We start from the raw sequence: 15,801 nt of genomic DNA, 5'->3' as shown, positions 1-15,801 counted from the left end.
TTTCCTTGGCTATAGGTTCTCTGGCCAAGCAGTCAGGCCTCCAGCTGTTTGACAGCTAAACTGGGAGCAAGTTATGACTGTGGGGTCCCTGCTGGCTCCTGTCCTGGTGTGCCCGTTGCTGTACCAGTTGTGGATAACCCTGTCCTCTGCCACATAGCTGTGTATCTGTACCACTGCACTGCTGTGCTTGCTTCTCCTAAGCCAACCCTCCTGCTAGGTGATTATACAAAGCAAGTGGTTGAGGAAATTATGGATGAGGAGTGGGGTGAAGGTCTGCCCTGGTGTAGCTGGTTATGAGTTTTGTACAGGGGGCTGTGTTGCCTGTAGCAATTGTTGGCTGGGTTTCTTGGCAGTGTGAATGTTGCTTGCTCTCTGGGCTGGCTGGAGCTGCAGGAGAAACTGAAACGTTGGCTAGCTGGTGTGTAAAGTTAGAGCGTTAAACGAGCTGATGATTCTCAACACATAGCTCTGACTCATGCAGAGGAAGATGTGTGGGGATGGGCATTCCCCTGCAGTGGGGAAATGTGACTATTGCAGACCATGAAATTCCGTACCTCTGTTGGTATTTCTCTTCCAGCTGTCACTGCTCTAGAAAATGCCAGCTTTTGAGCTGTAGTTCTTCATTTGAACCTCAAACCAGGGAGAGAATGAAAGTGCTGGGGGGGGGGGGGTGTCTGTACAGCCCTTGGAGCTGGTGTGGCTGAGGTCATCATTTGTATGGATCCATCAGAATGATGGGGGGAGATGGGCTTTGAACAGATGCTCAGTGAACAAAACTCATGGGAAAGCTCTTCTAGAGCCCTTCTATTTCAGAGATCCTCCAAAGTCCCTGCCTAGAGTACTAAGAAAAGCTGTTTCAGGAAGGTCTTGGCTGAAACCATACACTGCTCGGTGGCTGCGCTTCAATGATGCTATGCATGTCGCTCTGCTTGACTTGATGTACGTCATCCCAGTACAGCAAAAAAGCAAACTGTAAACTGCTCAAGATCCAGGCCCTGGATATCTATTGTGTTCTTTGTGTTTATTTCTTTCTAACGTCAGGAACTTGGTTAGATATAAAACAAGGAATTGCAAGAGCGGAGGAAAGGAGTGTGGATCCAGAATATAGCAGGGTGATACTTGCTCCTCCACTCCTTGTAACCAAAGTATTTATTCCTGCTTGGTTGCTACAGATTTGCTTGATGGATTTTTTTTTTTTTGTTGGAATATTTATTCCTTTTCATTGCCAAAATCCCCACCCCTACATATGATAGCATGCTGAAATAGAGTTAATGTAACTGTAAATGGCTGAGTGACAGGAAGGCTGCTGCTTTGCCTGCCCCATGGGCATTGCTGGAGGAATGCCCCTTCAGACTGGAATTGCCCAGTGCTACAGGGAGGATGTTGATGCAACACCCATTTCCCTACATCTGTTGGCAACTGAAATGCTGGGGTGGGGTTTTTTAGTGACAACAAAAATAGTAATGTCACAAATGGCTCTGTGCTTTGTGAGCTGAATGTTACTTGCCTACATCGAGTGGATCACAAGCCCTTATGCATATGAGAGCCCTGGGCAAGGTCTCCCTTTAGAGTTCCCTGCAGCTTGGCTCTAAATGCCTTGAGTGAAGCAGAGCAGTGGCCTTTTGGGAGTTACCCTACTTGGTAGCTATTGTTTGCAGCGAACAGGCCCCCTGTGATTGTGTGGAGTGACTTGTCTGGGGCTCTGCATTAGTTTCAGAATATGAAGTGACTGGGAGGATGAGAGCCCTCTCATGTGTTTTTGAGCTTATTTAGGTGTGCAGGCTAGATCCTAGGATGCTGGAGGAAGGATGTAACTTGAGTCCCACACAGAGTGCATGATAGACAACTGATGGTGTCTAACAGTGGAAGAAGCCTGCACAATTCATTCTGTGAGCAAGACTGGAACCAAAGACCTGTGCTCTTGCCTCTGGTGTTCAGCTTTGCCCAGCTCCCTCTTCAGTAAGCCTGTGTGAAGGGAAGTCTGACAGCCTTGCTGCTGGCAGTGGTCTGTGGCTTTGGTGTCTTGGCTTTGAATGTCTCTGCTTTGGGGTGCTGGAGTTCTGCCTTCTAAAACCAGGCTAGAGCGGGGAAGCAGCAGAAAGCAAGGGTAGCAGTCATGCTCCACACAGCACTGAGTCCTGCCAGGCCTTAAATGGGTGAAGATAAGATACTGAAAGCTTGCCCAAGAGTTCAATATGCCTTTCTAGCTCATTGCTGTTTCAGTGACCAGCTGCAGGTCCCTGTGTTTGCCCTTTAGGCTGCTCTGCCAGGTAAGCCTGTGAATAAGCTGCCTGTGTGTGCTCTGCAGAGCTGGGCTATTGTTTTCACAACATTCCCCCTTTCTCCAGTTACTTCCTGAAACACCTAAGAAAGCCTGAGTTTAACTGGAATGCCTCACCCTTTGAAAGCAGAGTTGTTTGAAGACTTCTTCCTTGTTCTTGTGTAAGAGTAGAGGAAGAGCAGGCATACCACTTCCTATGTAGCTGTGGTTGAGCGCAGCTGTGGTTGAGCACATCTGATTCAGACCCTGTCTCTCTGCTTCTGGTGGGGTCCTGGGATGGAGAACAGAGGCACTGCCTGGATTCATGCAGAAGTGACCCTAGCCTCCCTAATAGCTAAGGGACTAGGTGGGCCCAGGGTAGAACAACAAGCCCAGCTCCCCTTGCCCCCCTCTGCATGTGGAGCAGCAGTGTAAGGATGGGACCTCAGAGGTTCAGTAACTGATAAGGCTTGTGGTAGCAGCCAAGGCCAATCTCATTAGTGAGAGCCAGGTCAGGTTGCCTTGCTTCTCAGGGAAGGAAAAGGGGAAGCGAAGTAATTACAAGGGGAAGAGCTAGACATCATGAGAAGAAAGATCATGCAGCTCCCATCTGTCTGGGCCTGACGTAGCTGATCCCAGTGACCTGAGCTGCAGGTTTCCTGGGAAGAAGAGTTGCTGATGTAGAGAAGCTTCTCTTAACAGTAGGCACTGCTTCCGCTTGCTGGGTGTCTCTGGGTTTGCCATGGTCATTTGCAATGCTTAACAGAAGCAGGACAGGGAAAAACTGTTTCCACTGACCTGAAATATGCTGTAGCACCATAGACACAAAGGTAATATGTGGGATGGGAGCATCTTAGTGCTCAGGGTGATGTAACTGTCCCATCCCTGAAGCAGTCTCATGATGCTTCTCTCCAACCTCTTGTGAGCTGGGTCTGACTTTAGCAGTAGCAGATATCCTTGTGTACAGGCTGGCTGAGTTTCAGAGGGAGGTGGGAGGAAGAAGGTGAAAGAGTCTGCTGCATGGTGGCTTGTACCTCTCTTCAGATTGTGTGGTGTGAATATGATAAAGAATGGGGGCAAAGGGATGATTTGATACACCTGAGCTTTGGGAGAAGACTCGGTTTAGGCAGTTGTAGTACTTCCTGTCTTGATACAGAAGCAGCAGTTGTAGGAGTCTGGGGAGAGGCAGATCAATGCCTTGTGAAATGGGGAAGTTTCCCCCCGCTGTGTGTCAAAACCCAGCTGCAGACAGGAGCACAGTGATTCAGACCTTCCCTGCGTGGTGGACGAGAACTGCAGTGATTGAGATCCTGCGACAGAGTCTCCCTTGCAGTGCAAGGTTAGAAATAACATTACCTGTGAGTACTTAAGGCAGTGTTGCCCTTCAGCTTGTACTTAGCTTTCACCTCTGTCTCGCTCGGGACTGGCAGCAGTTCTTCAGCCTCTGTCTTACCAGGATAACCATACCAAGATCTGTTTCCTTTATTGCTCATCGGGTTTGAAACTCTTTTCTGTTCCTGGATAAGGACTTGCTGGGCAATACTGGTTCTTTGCCTGTTGTATTGCATATCAAAGCTGCTGTCTTGCCCTCCCTTCAAGACGGAGGCTGCATATCCCACCTTATCTGTTACTTTTTGCAATCTCCTGGTGTCAAACCAGAACACGCAGTTAGCTTTGGCGTATTCTTAGTGACCAAAGCTACATTATATATACCCTAAGCCCCAAAGAAAGGCTACAAAGAATTGACTAATAACTCTCCTGCCGATGTTCCTTGACAGCTGAAAGAAGAGTTGTCTCGCATAGTTCGAAGTCTGATTGAAAAATACGACCCTTTGAATGATGATGAGAGGAACCTACAAGATGCATGGGACTATGTACAAACCCAGGTGAGTCATGGGGGTCAGCAAGAGACAGATAATGCTCGTTGTCAGTAAATGCCTTTAAAACTATGCTGAGGGCAGGAAACAGGTATTGCAAGAGGCAATACCATAGTGCATTGATGTGGCTGATCTACAGAGTTGCCTGTGAGGGTTGGTGCCTGCAGACTAGGTAGCTGTCTTGTTTGCTATTGCAAGGTAAGACCCCAAAACATTAGTATGTGCTGGCTGTTAGGACTAGCTAGTATTGGCTGCATAGGCTAATATATCTGGCTTATCAGATGGCACCCCAACACTTCTCTTTGTCTGCAGGGCCTCCAGAATAGTAGCCTGTAGCTTACTGCTTGGTGCATATCACTTGCTTATTGTGATGGCTCTTCTGCCAGTGTCAGTGTTCTTGAGAGCCATCCAACTGCCTATGGTTTCTGTTTTAGCATCAGGGTCAGCACTTGAGCAGCTAGGTCAGTGTTCAGGCACACTAGAGTCATCATAGCTGTTGACTGCCAAACTACAAGCTTGAGAGCTGGCTGTTGGGCTTAAATACATGCCCAGCGTGGGACTGATGTGTAGTAAGTACAAGTAAGAGAGTTTTTCTTATGTCTTCAGTCTGCAAAACACTGACCTGCAGTTTCTCCTCCTTGGATGGGAAATGATTTATTTATGCTTTATCAGTATAGTTGCATCTATCACTGTAGTTGCTAGTGAATCCAAGAGAAGCCTAAGTCTACTGTGAACTATCACGCTTGAGCCTTTCTTTTATGTGGGAACAGAAGAAGGTTTTGTAGAGGTGGAGAAGTCAAGCATTAGGAGTAGGAGCTTAGTTCCTCTCATACACTGGAGTCAGCATTTGAAAGGGGGTGGTTGTTCAGAGAACAGCTTGGAGTTAGAAATCCAAACCTCTGTGAGGCAGAGGAAGCCCCTTCTAGAGGCTGGGTCTTCAACTCTTGTTTAGAAACCAAGTGCTCATTCTGGTGTGGGTGTTCAGCTGTTTGTACATCCGTTCTCATGTCTTTTACGTCAGACTGAAACATTACTCTTCCTGCTGAGCAGAGAGGGATTTTCCCCTAAACTTCCACCTCATGTTTAATAATCTTTTGCTCTGTTCCACCTTACAAGCACTAGGATTCATGCTTAAGATAAGAACATAGACTCACAGACTGGTTTGACTTGGAAGGGACCTTAAAGCTCATCCAGTTCCAACCCCTGCCATGGGCAGGGACACCTTCCACTAGAGCAGCTTGCTCCAAGCCCCTGTGTCCAACCTGGCCTTGAACACTGCCAGGGAAGGGGCAGCCACAGCTTCTCTGGGCACCCTGTGCCAGCGCCTCAGCACCCTCACAGGGAAGAGCTTCTGCCTAAGAGCTCATCTCAGTCTCCTCTCTTGTCAGGTTAAACCCATTCCCTTTGTCCTGTCACTCCATGCCCTTGTAAAAAGCCCCTCTCCAAATTACTTGTGGCCCCTTTTAGGTATTGGAAGGCTGCCACTGGGTCCCCAGAGCTTTTTCTTTTCCAGGCTGAACAAGCCCAACTCTCAGAACTGTCGTTGCTGGACTTCCCAATGTGCTTTCCCCTCCAGCAACTGCAGTTTTATCACGTGGCTGTAGAGGAATGTAAATGTTTCTTCGGATGGAAAATTCCCCTGGTCCCATCTTCCAGCCAGCCCCAGCTGCAGCCATGTGGATGTGAACTCGTGGTGCCTCCTTGGGGCTCGGTGGCATGTTGACGCCATCGTGCGGTGGCTGCTGGTGTCCCCCCGGGGGTCATAGCTCATATCAGTGGTGCCTTGAATTGGGAGCCAGAACATGAAAATTCACTGCTTAGTGTCTGATCAAAAGATGTGTGTTACTGAAAGAAAAATCAAGTCTTGCCATTTAAACCTCTGGAAGTGGCATCGCAAGTGGAAGATGCCTAAGTGGTAATTACAGAATCATGGAATCAAGCAGGTTGGAAATGACCTTCATGGTCACCCACTCCAACCATTCCTCAGCACTGCCAAGGCCACCACTAACCCATGGCACTGAGGCCTCATCTCCACGGTGTGTGAACACTGGCAGGGACGGTGACTGCAGCCCTCCCCTGGGCAGCCTGTTCCAATGCCTGAGCACCCTCTGGGACAGGAATTGTTCCTCAGCTCCATCTAAACCTGCCCTGGTGCAGCTTGAGGCCGTTTCCTCTTGTCCCATCCCTTGTTCCTTGGGAGCAGAGCTCAGCCCCTCCTGGCGCCATCCTTTTGAGGTGTCTTTGAATATATGTGAGGTCAACACATTAATCTCTTGCCTGCCTTGTGTCACCCTCACTAAGGCAATCTGCTGACAGTGAACTGGAGGGACTGAAAAATGCCTCTCAAACGTATCACACAGGACAACTGCCCTCCTCCTGCTGACCCACCAGCAATATCTGTTGTTCACTTTTACCTCTCTTCGACATTATCATCTGGAAATAAGATGAGGTTTGCTAGTATTTAGTCTGCAAAGGATTGCACTCTGTGGAATTGATGTCAAGCTGTATGGCCTGCTAAAACCTGAGTATTTATGCCTCATGCAATAAGGCTTGGAAAGTATTCATGTTCTAGCATGACTGGTGTGCTAGAACTCTGTGGATGACCTGTGCATATTCTAGTTTACTAAGCTCAAAGGCTGCTAGAAGTGGCCCTTCCACTTGTCTTGCTAGCAGAGGAAATAAAGCCCCTGTCTTTTGGACAGCGCTGTGCATAGGTTATCATCTGATAACCAGGGTGATGTTCTGACATAACTAATTCATGCAGGCTGTATGGCCTGACTGTTGTTGTCACACAGGGAGCTCCTGCATACTTGTACCTCCGCTGCCTGTTTGTCTTCACATGCAGTATGTTACCAGTGCAAAGTGTAAGACTGTGATGATCTCTTTCTGCTTATCAGATTGCCTGCTGTGGCTGGACTGGAGCAAAGGACTGGGAAAACAATGAGATTCTTATCAACCAAAGCATGACTGCATATCCCTGCTCCTGCTCCAATAGCTCCAAGGACTTTCAGGTAGATACTGGCTTCTGTAATCTGGATGTCCCCATCAATGGCACTGCAACATATGCTGACTGGCCTGTTCATCAGCAGGTGAGTGTGTATGTCTTCAATTGAAGTCACCTTGTCTTTGTTCTTAGTGTTGTTCCCATGTCAGTATAGCTTAAAGTACTGGTGGAAATTGGGGGTGGAAGGCAGGGATATACCCGTTCCTGCTAAAGCTACTGTGAAACTTAGTTTAGAAGTAAGTGGGATAATCCCTGCATGCACAAGGAGATGTGTTATGGATAGCTTGAGATACTTTTATTCATATTTCCTTCCATTGTGACCATATTTTTTTCCATAGGGATGTATGGATGGTGTAGAGCAGTGGTTGAAGGACAACCTTGGTGTCATTCTTGGGGTCTGCACGGGTGTTGCTGTTATAGAGGTAAGTCATTCCCTGACATGGACCCATACTGCTTTACCATGGAGTCTCTTTTAAAGGCAAAGCTGTTTATTCAGGTAATAGATGCCTGGTTTAATGGCGGTGCAGTTCTAGCTCTTGGCTGTGTCTACCACTTGTCTACCACATTCAAATGTTTTGAATTGATACTTCCAGGGGTTGGATTAAAAACTGAACAAATCCCTGTGGTCTACTTGTGGTTCCTTTGCTGTGTCTAACACTTGGCAATTCACTGTATGCATAATCAGGAAGAACAAGACAAGCAACATCCCACTAGTGAGATCTCACTTGTTGCCTTAAATAGCTTATAAGATTCCAGATAAAGGCAAGTCTTTTTGCATCAAAATATTGTTGTCCTGATTATTGCATATTTCTTGCATTTCAGACTGTTAACCTTTGTGGTGTCATTAGAAGGAGACCACTGTATTCTGCTCCTCTTTATCACCCTTTCTTCCCACTTTATTATGTGTTTGGGTGCTGATTTTGTTTCCATTCTTCATTGCTTATTCCAGCTGCTGGGGATGATCCTGTCCATCTCGCTTTGCAAGAACATACACAGTGAAGACTACACCAAAGTGCCCAAGTCTTGAGATGGCTGAAACCAGAGCTACAGCCCCACAGAGAAAGGAGCAAACAGAACATTCCTGCCTCATACCCAGACTGTCCAACCGTTGACCATTACTCCTGTGACATCCCATTTCTCATACCACTCTGCTAAGAACTGTTAGAGCTGCAAAACAGCCTGATCTTCTGGCAATAGGGCCCTTGGGCCACCTGCATCCTGCCTCTGGATTATTTTTACTTCAAGAAGCAGAACTTAACTGTCTCATATCACATGAGACACGGATTAACCTGAGGGGACAATGCTTTTTCTGCCTGCTCCATGTTAAACGATACTACTCGTATCCCCATTCTACAACCCACTGGGCCTAATACACAACAACTCCTCTCCAACCTTGTTCTCCTCCACACATGTTCCCCACTACCCTCAGAAGTCCCATCTCCTTGTCTCTTGAGCCAGGATTGCTGTTGAGATTCCAGTGCTTTGATAGCTTCACCTACTTCACTGACGTGTGGTGGTAACTACTTGTGCTTTATAGACCCTCTCCTCCCTTGCAGTTAACCTGATTCAGCTCTTCCTATGCATTTTCCAGCCTAGGCTCTCATCTGAACTATTGAGTGCTATCCTCATCCTCGCTTCTCTTGCTTCTGGAGTCAGCTATGCCTTGCCTTCAGTGGAGTTCTTCCCTTTGACTGTGATGAGGAGCCAACAGGAGGGCTCCAAGCCTACCTATTCCTAGTGTGTCCTGGCAGATTGTGGCGGTGGTGCTCAGCTGCTTCTGGAATGGGTTCCTTGGGTTCTGGATTTGGCACTTCCACGTTTCTCCCACTTGCCTCTTTTCCTTTCCCCCAGCACTGCTTTGCTGGCTCTTGTCAGCTTGGAGGCACTTCAGAGACTGCTGCAGAGCGTGGGTTCAGCCCCAGGCTGGCTCTGCTGGTTGCATTCTTGGGTTGCCAACTTTTATAGAGGTTATGATTAACTTGATTCTTCCCCTGCCCCCTTTATGAACATAAAGTTCGTTAGCTGTGGTTTTGAATATGGAGAGATCTGACTGCCATTGCTAATGCTGTGTATTAGAGAGAACACCACTGCCAGTGCCCAGTTTAGGTTCTGGAATGCAAGGTGTCCTGGGTCACTCCTACTCAGTTGTTCAGTCTTCTGACTGTGCTTTGGAGCCGTGGCTGCGTCCTGAGCTCCATCTCGAGTCTAAGCACTGCAGCAGTTACAGGTAGTTCTGTGATTGTGCAGGCTGGGTGGTTTCTGTACTTAATGCCTGGGCTGTTGGCTCTGTTCAGCCGGTGGCCAGCAGCAAAGAGTGTTGTAGAGCAGCAGAAAGTATGAAAGGTATGTGAAAACCAGCCCCAGCTTCTTAGATAAGGGAGCTGGATGCTCATCCTCAATCTTAGGGGTGGCTTGGGCACAAACCATTTTCCACAGTTGCACGTCTGTGCAATGACAGGCAGCAGGAGAGAGAAGTGGATGGTTCATGCCTGAGAGCTGATATGAGGTACTTGGTGAGGGAACCTTTGCCTTACAGAGGTGGTCCTAGGTCTGTCTCTTGTCAGGGTTGGGTTGTAGACATAACCCTAATTGTGGTTCCAAGGGATGGCTTCACTACCTGCTCAGTGTTCCTTCTCAGAGGAAGGGCTCATCCTGCAAGGGATCAAGGCCCTGCAGTGGGTCCCTGCTTTGTCCTTGCCTCTGGACACAGCAGTGAGTGGGGAGAGGAGGTGTGACTGGGCAACTGTGTTTTATGGAGGTCTGATAAGGCTTTGCTATTTTGAGACAGCTGCCCCGTCCTGCACAGATCCTTCAAGCTGACCTTTGCTATAGCAGAAGGCACCCTTCTTGGCAGTAAAGCTTGCTAGCTTTTGTAGCACAAAGTCTGTTCTCTACTGTGTTCTCATTTGTAAGATTCTTGTTCAGTTACAGATGCCAATGTCAAGCTGCAAGTAAAAAGGAGCCCATGCTGGGTTTCCTTTTTGTTTTTTGTCTGTTTTTAGCAACATCTTCCTACTGGAAGAAATGCATGTACAGATATAAAAGTCTAGAGGGTGAATATTTCTGTAATAAAGACTTTGCTAAAAAAAATCCATATCTTTGCCTGTGACTTGTGCATTGCAGTGGTTTCCCCTCGCTTCCTCTCCACCCCTTTCTGCTTTGCGAGCAAATCACTGACACCTTGTTTGTTGGGAGCAAAGGGGCCTGCCCAAAGCTGTTTGAAGCCCATGCGTGAGATGTCTGGGCTGCTAAGATCTGCCCAGCAGACAGAGGTGACCATTTTCCTTGGTTATGTTCTGTAGTAAACTTTGCCTTGTTTTATGGAATATATCTGTCCTAGGGTGAGCTGTGTGCTAGTTCCTTTGTATTACCTGCTGTCTCCTAAGCTAAGTGATCTCTGTTTGAGTGCTCTATACAGTTCTGGTGTCCTCAATGTAAGAAGGACATGGAGCTGTTGGAGCAAGTCCAGAGGAGGCCACGAGGATGATCAGGGACTGGAGCACCTCCTGTATGGAGACAGGCTGAGAAAGTTGGGGCTGTTCAGCCTGGAGAAGAGAAGGCTGCGTGGAGACCTCAGAGCAGCCTTCCAGTATCTGAAGGGGGCCTATAGGGATGCTGGGGAGGGACTCTTCATTAGGGACTGTAGTGATAGGACAAGGGGTAATGTGTTAAAACTTAAACAGGGGAAGTTTAGATTGGATATAAGGAAGAAGTTCTTTACTGTGAGGGTGCTGAGGCACTGGAATGGGTTGCCCAGGGAGGTTGTGAATGCTCCATCCCTGGCAGTGTTCAAGGCCAGGTTGGATGAAGCCTTGGGTGACATGGTTTAGTGTGAGGTGTCCCTGCCCATGGCAGGGGGGTTGGCACTGGATGATCTTCAGGTCCTTTCAAGGCCAAACCATTCTATGTTGCTTCAAATCTCTACAGACTATATGAAGACATGAGCCTCGGGGACTAACTGACAAAACGTAAACTTGCTGCTGTGCCCATGGTACATACAGGAATTGTTAAATCAGCTTTATCATTTTTCCTCTTCCTGCTCACCCTCAGGAGGCTCCTGCCTGCGGGCTGCTATTTTTATAGGAGGTTCTCTGCCACTGTGAGAATGAAGAAAGCTGAAGTAGCCATTTTTGTAGGTTATGCCACCACATATGGGCTTGACTGTTTGGAAAGCTCTTGAGAAGTGGATAGAGCAAGAATTCCTTCAGATCCTGCCTGTTGTGGTGTTTCTGACCATTTAGGGTTCTTAGAAGTACCAACATTAGTGTCCTAATGGAGCTGTTGCTTTAGGAAGTAAGCATGGCAGAAATCCTCATACATGTTTGAAGCAGCAGAGTGAAGCTTGTAGAGAAGAAGGTACTGGGGTGCTACCACCAAACAGTGGTGGCGACTGGTCTAAAGTCAAGACTTCAGTTACTCTGACCCAGGTGAGTGAGGAGCAAGTGGTGCTTAAATGCATCCTGGACCCACAATAGGGTGCAGTGATCTGTCTGATCTGTGAGTACAACTTGTTCCTTTAGGATGTGCTAGAGGAGAGCTTGGTTCTTGTTCATATGGACTCTCCCCTCCTTTATGGCTGGGTTCCCACAATGGCAATGGCAGGCCTCATCATATAAAGGACTGTGCTTCACGACAAAGCTGCCAAGCCTGACCAGATGGATGCTAGGTGAGGAATGCACTCCTGGTTCCCCTTCGGCCTGATGTGGAGCTGGAAGGAGAAAGGAAGGAAGGGGAGGACTGCTGCTGGTCCCCTGTGTGGGTCCCCAGCTGCTCAATGGAAACCACTTGCCTTTGGCCACTGGAGGGAGGTGTTCAACCAAGAAAACTCGGTCCTGGTGCTGCTCTATCAGCAGCATCGCCTGGTCCCTGGGGGGCAAGATGATGACACTGATCGCTTCCTTCTGCTCCTAGTTACTCCTGGCAGCAGGGTAGCTAAAATCACTTGTAATTACAAAATGTATTCTCCTTGTAAACGATTTGTGCTGCATGCTTGGCATTTTCAGGGATAATTTTCCCTTCCATTCCTTGGAGCAGCACGCAGTTGGATATTTGATTGCATGTTTTCCCACTACTGTATATGGGTTGTGCTTGTTTCTCAGGTTTCTGCCCTAAGTAGCTCTGGGAGTTGAAGGCAGCATGAGGAGTTTCTCCTGCTGCTTCTTTCCTTAGAGAATCATAGAACGGTTTGGGTTGGAGGAGACCTTTAAGATCATATAGTTCTAACCCCCCTCTTTTCCCTGTTTCCCTGCATCATCAGTTCTGTTGTATGGAGGGAAATAGGGGGCATTTGATGCTTCTGAACCTGATCTAAGAAAGGATTCCAGGAAGAAAGAAAGCTCTCAGCAATTCAGAGAGCAAGAAACCTGCTCCTTGTGCCAGGCTCCCAGCTCATCTCAGTAAAGGCTTGCTGCTGGAGCCAGGAGTCAGAACAGCTCTCAGACTTCTTGGGAAGTCAGTGTTTGTCTAGCAAAACCCACAGCGCCAGCCTCTGCAGTAGCTCAGCACATGGAAGCATTTTGTGTGTAACCAGTGAGCTGCTCCATAGCTGTCCCAGGCCAGTCATTATTATTGCAACAGCATGGTTGTGACCTCCCTGTGGCCTGAAGCGTGGCCCCTGGTGATGAACTGGTGATGTTCCTCATTCAGTGTGCTCATGAGGAGCTCAGAAACTGCTTTAATTCTTCCCATGAGGTGTTTCTTTCCCTTCTGGAATTACATCAGTTAGAGTGGGTATGTGTAAGTTGCAGCGCATCCTCATAGTTCCTGCATGGCACAGGGAGGCTGCTCTTTTCTCTGTATCTCCAATGTGCGGTGGTGTGGCTCAGGAACTGGGTGAACCTCAGCTCATTTCTGGCTGCTGAAGGACAGATTGCAAGTGGTGGTGTCTGACTGCATGGCTTGGTTGGGGAAGGTGAGGGAGAGCAGCCACAGGGACTCATTGCTGAAAAGCCTGAAGACTTTGGGATTCCCACAAATGCCTTTTTCACAGCCAGCTGCTGCCACTCAGTGCCATAAATGGAGAACATACCCTCAATTATTCATGGTCTGGCTCTAACCCATTAGCCTCTGAGACTCTTGGCTCTGGTCTTGGCCTTCTATTACAGAGGATGAAGCTCAGTTAGCAGCCAGGATTTCTCAATGACATCTTAAGCCAGGTTGACATAAATTGTCAGTGTAAAATCTACTAACATGGAAGTCTCCAAATACTGGCGAGCTGGCAAAAGGTCCTTAGCAAAACCTATGCCATTAGTGAGCCAAAGCTATTAGTAATACAGTGCTGCTAGTACCAAGGATGCTCTAACCATCACAAACAGCTTCTAGCAGGCGCGTGCTGGGAGAGCACGTCAGTCCTTGCCTTGTGGCAAGAATCTCCTCTGCCAAACATAGGAAATTACCTTCTCCTAAGTAAATTGTGTAACCCTGCCCCTACATTCCTTCTCATAGGTATGAATTGTCAGGTTCTAATAGTGCAATTGGCTCATTCCTTCTCATAGGTATGAATTGTCAGGCTTTAATAGTACGATTGGCTCTGCTGTGTGTGCTGCTTGGTTTCTGTGGGAAGGGATTAGGGGAATACTAGATGCTCTGTATCTGGGGAAAAGGTATTCTCAGTTCTCCCATTTAAAATAGGCTTCAGGTAGTATGTGGATGTTCTAAGATGCATGGAATCTGAGAGGGAAAATCCTGCTTTGGCCCCCAAGGATGGTCTTTGCACACACTTGACTTAAATTTCTCTGTGGTGTCTTCTTTCCTATAGCTTTCTCATTGACAAAAGGCACCACAAGGTGACTGGTCTGTCCACAGCAATGCAGAGCTAACAGGAACCTACTTCTGTAACCACAATAGGCCCTGTCTCTAGGAAACTGCAGAGCATTTCCCTTCCCTCCTATAGCCTCCAGATGTTAGTAAGCCCCATGCCTTCACAATGGCGCTTTGAGCAGTGACAGCAGCTCAGGGATTACCTTGATGTTGCTCTTTGTTCTGGAAGTGTTCACCAGGTTATGGCTGTTGGTTTACACCCATGTGAGGCCATCGTGTTGCTGCTTCAGACACGTATCAGATCTACACCTCCCTCAGGACCCCATATCCCCATTGTGCCATCATAGTGGCAGACCTGTGGCTCTTTCCAGCATTACCTACCTACAACTAAGCCTTCTCCATGTTGTTTCTTCTCATCCAAGCAATTTCCCTGGAATTCTGCTGTTCTTTCTGAGTGTGGCTTCCTGGCATCAGGTGCCTTAACTCCAAACCCACACCTGTGACAGTGCTGGAGATAGAGGAATATGCATCAGACTAACTTTTCCTTCTTTTTGCCCTGCTTAACAGTACAGACTGGACATATGGAAGTTCTTCAGAGACAGCAAGGATCCCAGAGCATGTGATCATCCCAACTGCTTACCCTGTATGCTTCCTGGGTATTTTCTACATAGCACTTCTGGAAGCCATTTAGGATTTACTAGGGTGGAAATGTGAGGTCCTGTCAAGAGCATGTTATAGCACAAGCATGTGCTTTGGGCACTGGACTTGCAAAATGATGTCAGAGCAGTGTAACTCATGCAGTGATGTCTGCAGACAGCCTGGAACAATAGCGCAGCAGAGAGCAGACCTTTCGTTTTGGCAGAGGTTGTTTCACGATGTGTTGGAAATGGGGCTGTCCTTTTAATGCCATGTTGTAATTAACTCTGGTTAGCACTGGCTGGGAATTCTTTTGGCAGCACTGTTTTTTCCCCTAGAGGGGGTAGGTTCCTATAAAACAAAGTGAGTTTTGTTTATGGGGTTTTTTTTTTCCTTCTGCTTAAACAGGACTGAAAATAACTTCTGATGGAGGGGCTCCTTCTGCTTTCTTACTGGCTGCCTCAGAGTAAACATTATGCAAAAGACCTGGAATTGGGCAAAATAGGATTGTAAACCCATGTTTTAAACACATGAACTAACACCGGGGTGTATTGCTCTTCTGAGGTGGGATAGACTGGGGAGATGGGTGCAGTTTTAACATGTGGATAGTCAAGAGTGCTGTGCAAGATGCTGCCAACATGATGTGTTCAAAGAGGGATTGGACAAGATCATGGAGACAAAAACGTCCATGGAGGGCTATTAAATAGGGGTAGATGCAATGTCTGCTTGGGGAAGTCGTCTTTAATACTGTACCCTGTGTACCTGGTCCATGGAGTTTGGAAGGAAGCGGTGTTAGGCTTTGAAAACCATGGATATAGCTGGGAAATCCCAGCCTGAAGTGAAATCTTGATGGGAAATCCCACCTGAGGTAATCCCAGCTGCATGTGGCACTGTTTGAGTTGTTCCCACTGTAGGAGTTGAATTGGATGTTTGCTTGGCTGGGGAAGGGAGCTCTGGTGAAACCAAACCTGAAATCATAGAGTCACAGAATAGTTAGGGTTGGAAAGGACCTTAAGATCATCCAGTTCCAACCCCCCTGCTATGGGCAGGGACACCTCACGCTAAACCATGGCACACAAGGCTCTGTCCAACCTGGCCTTGAACACCGCCAGGGATGGAGCATTCACAACCTCCCTGGGCAGCCCCTTCCAGTGCCTCACCACCCTCACAGTAAAGAACTTCTTCCTTATATCCAATCTAAACTTCCCCTGTTTAAGTTTTAACCTGTTACCCCTTGTCCTATCACTACAGTCCCTAATGAAGAG

The 15,801-nt window shown here is 47.7% G+C and overlaps 1 protein-coding gene across 4 annotated transcripts in view; it reads left to right on the top strand.

Moving 5' to 3' along the window:
• CD82 (CD82 molecule) overlaps positions 1-10,235 on the top strand; it is a 41,536-nt gene extending 31,301 nt beyond the window's left edge. For all 4 annotated transcript variants that reach the window (XM_062635911.1, XM_062635912.1, XM_062635913.1 and 1 more), the window contains exons 6-9: positions 4,039-4,146; positions 7,035-7,226; positions 7,480-7,563; positions 8,091-10,235. In XM_062635911.1, coding sequence (XP_062491895.1) covers positions 4,039-4,146; positions 7,035-7,226; positions 7,480-7,563; positions 8,091-8,168 — 462 coding nt within the window. In that variant the 3' untranslated portion in view covers positions 8,169-10,235. The remainder of the gene's footprint in view (positions 1-4,038; positions 4,147-7,034; positions 7,227-7,479; positions 7,564-8,090) is intronic.
• The last annotated feature ends 5,566 nt before the right edge of the window (positions 10,236-15,801 follow it).

Source organism: Pezoporus occidentalis, unplaced genomic scaffold (genome assembly GCF_034315485.1).
Source record: "Pezoporus occidentalis ecotype Australia unplaced genomic scaffold, CSIRO_AGI_Poc_V1 ctg46, whole genome shotgun sequence".
In the NCBI taxonomy this organism is placed as follows: domain Eukaryota; kingdom Metazoa; phylum Chordata; class Aves; order Psittaciformes; family Psittacidae; genus Pezoporus; species Pezoporus occidentalis.
Note: the sequence above shows the minus strand (reverse complement) of the source record. Positions and strands in the feature narration are given on the sequence as shown.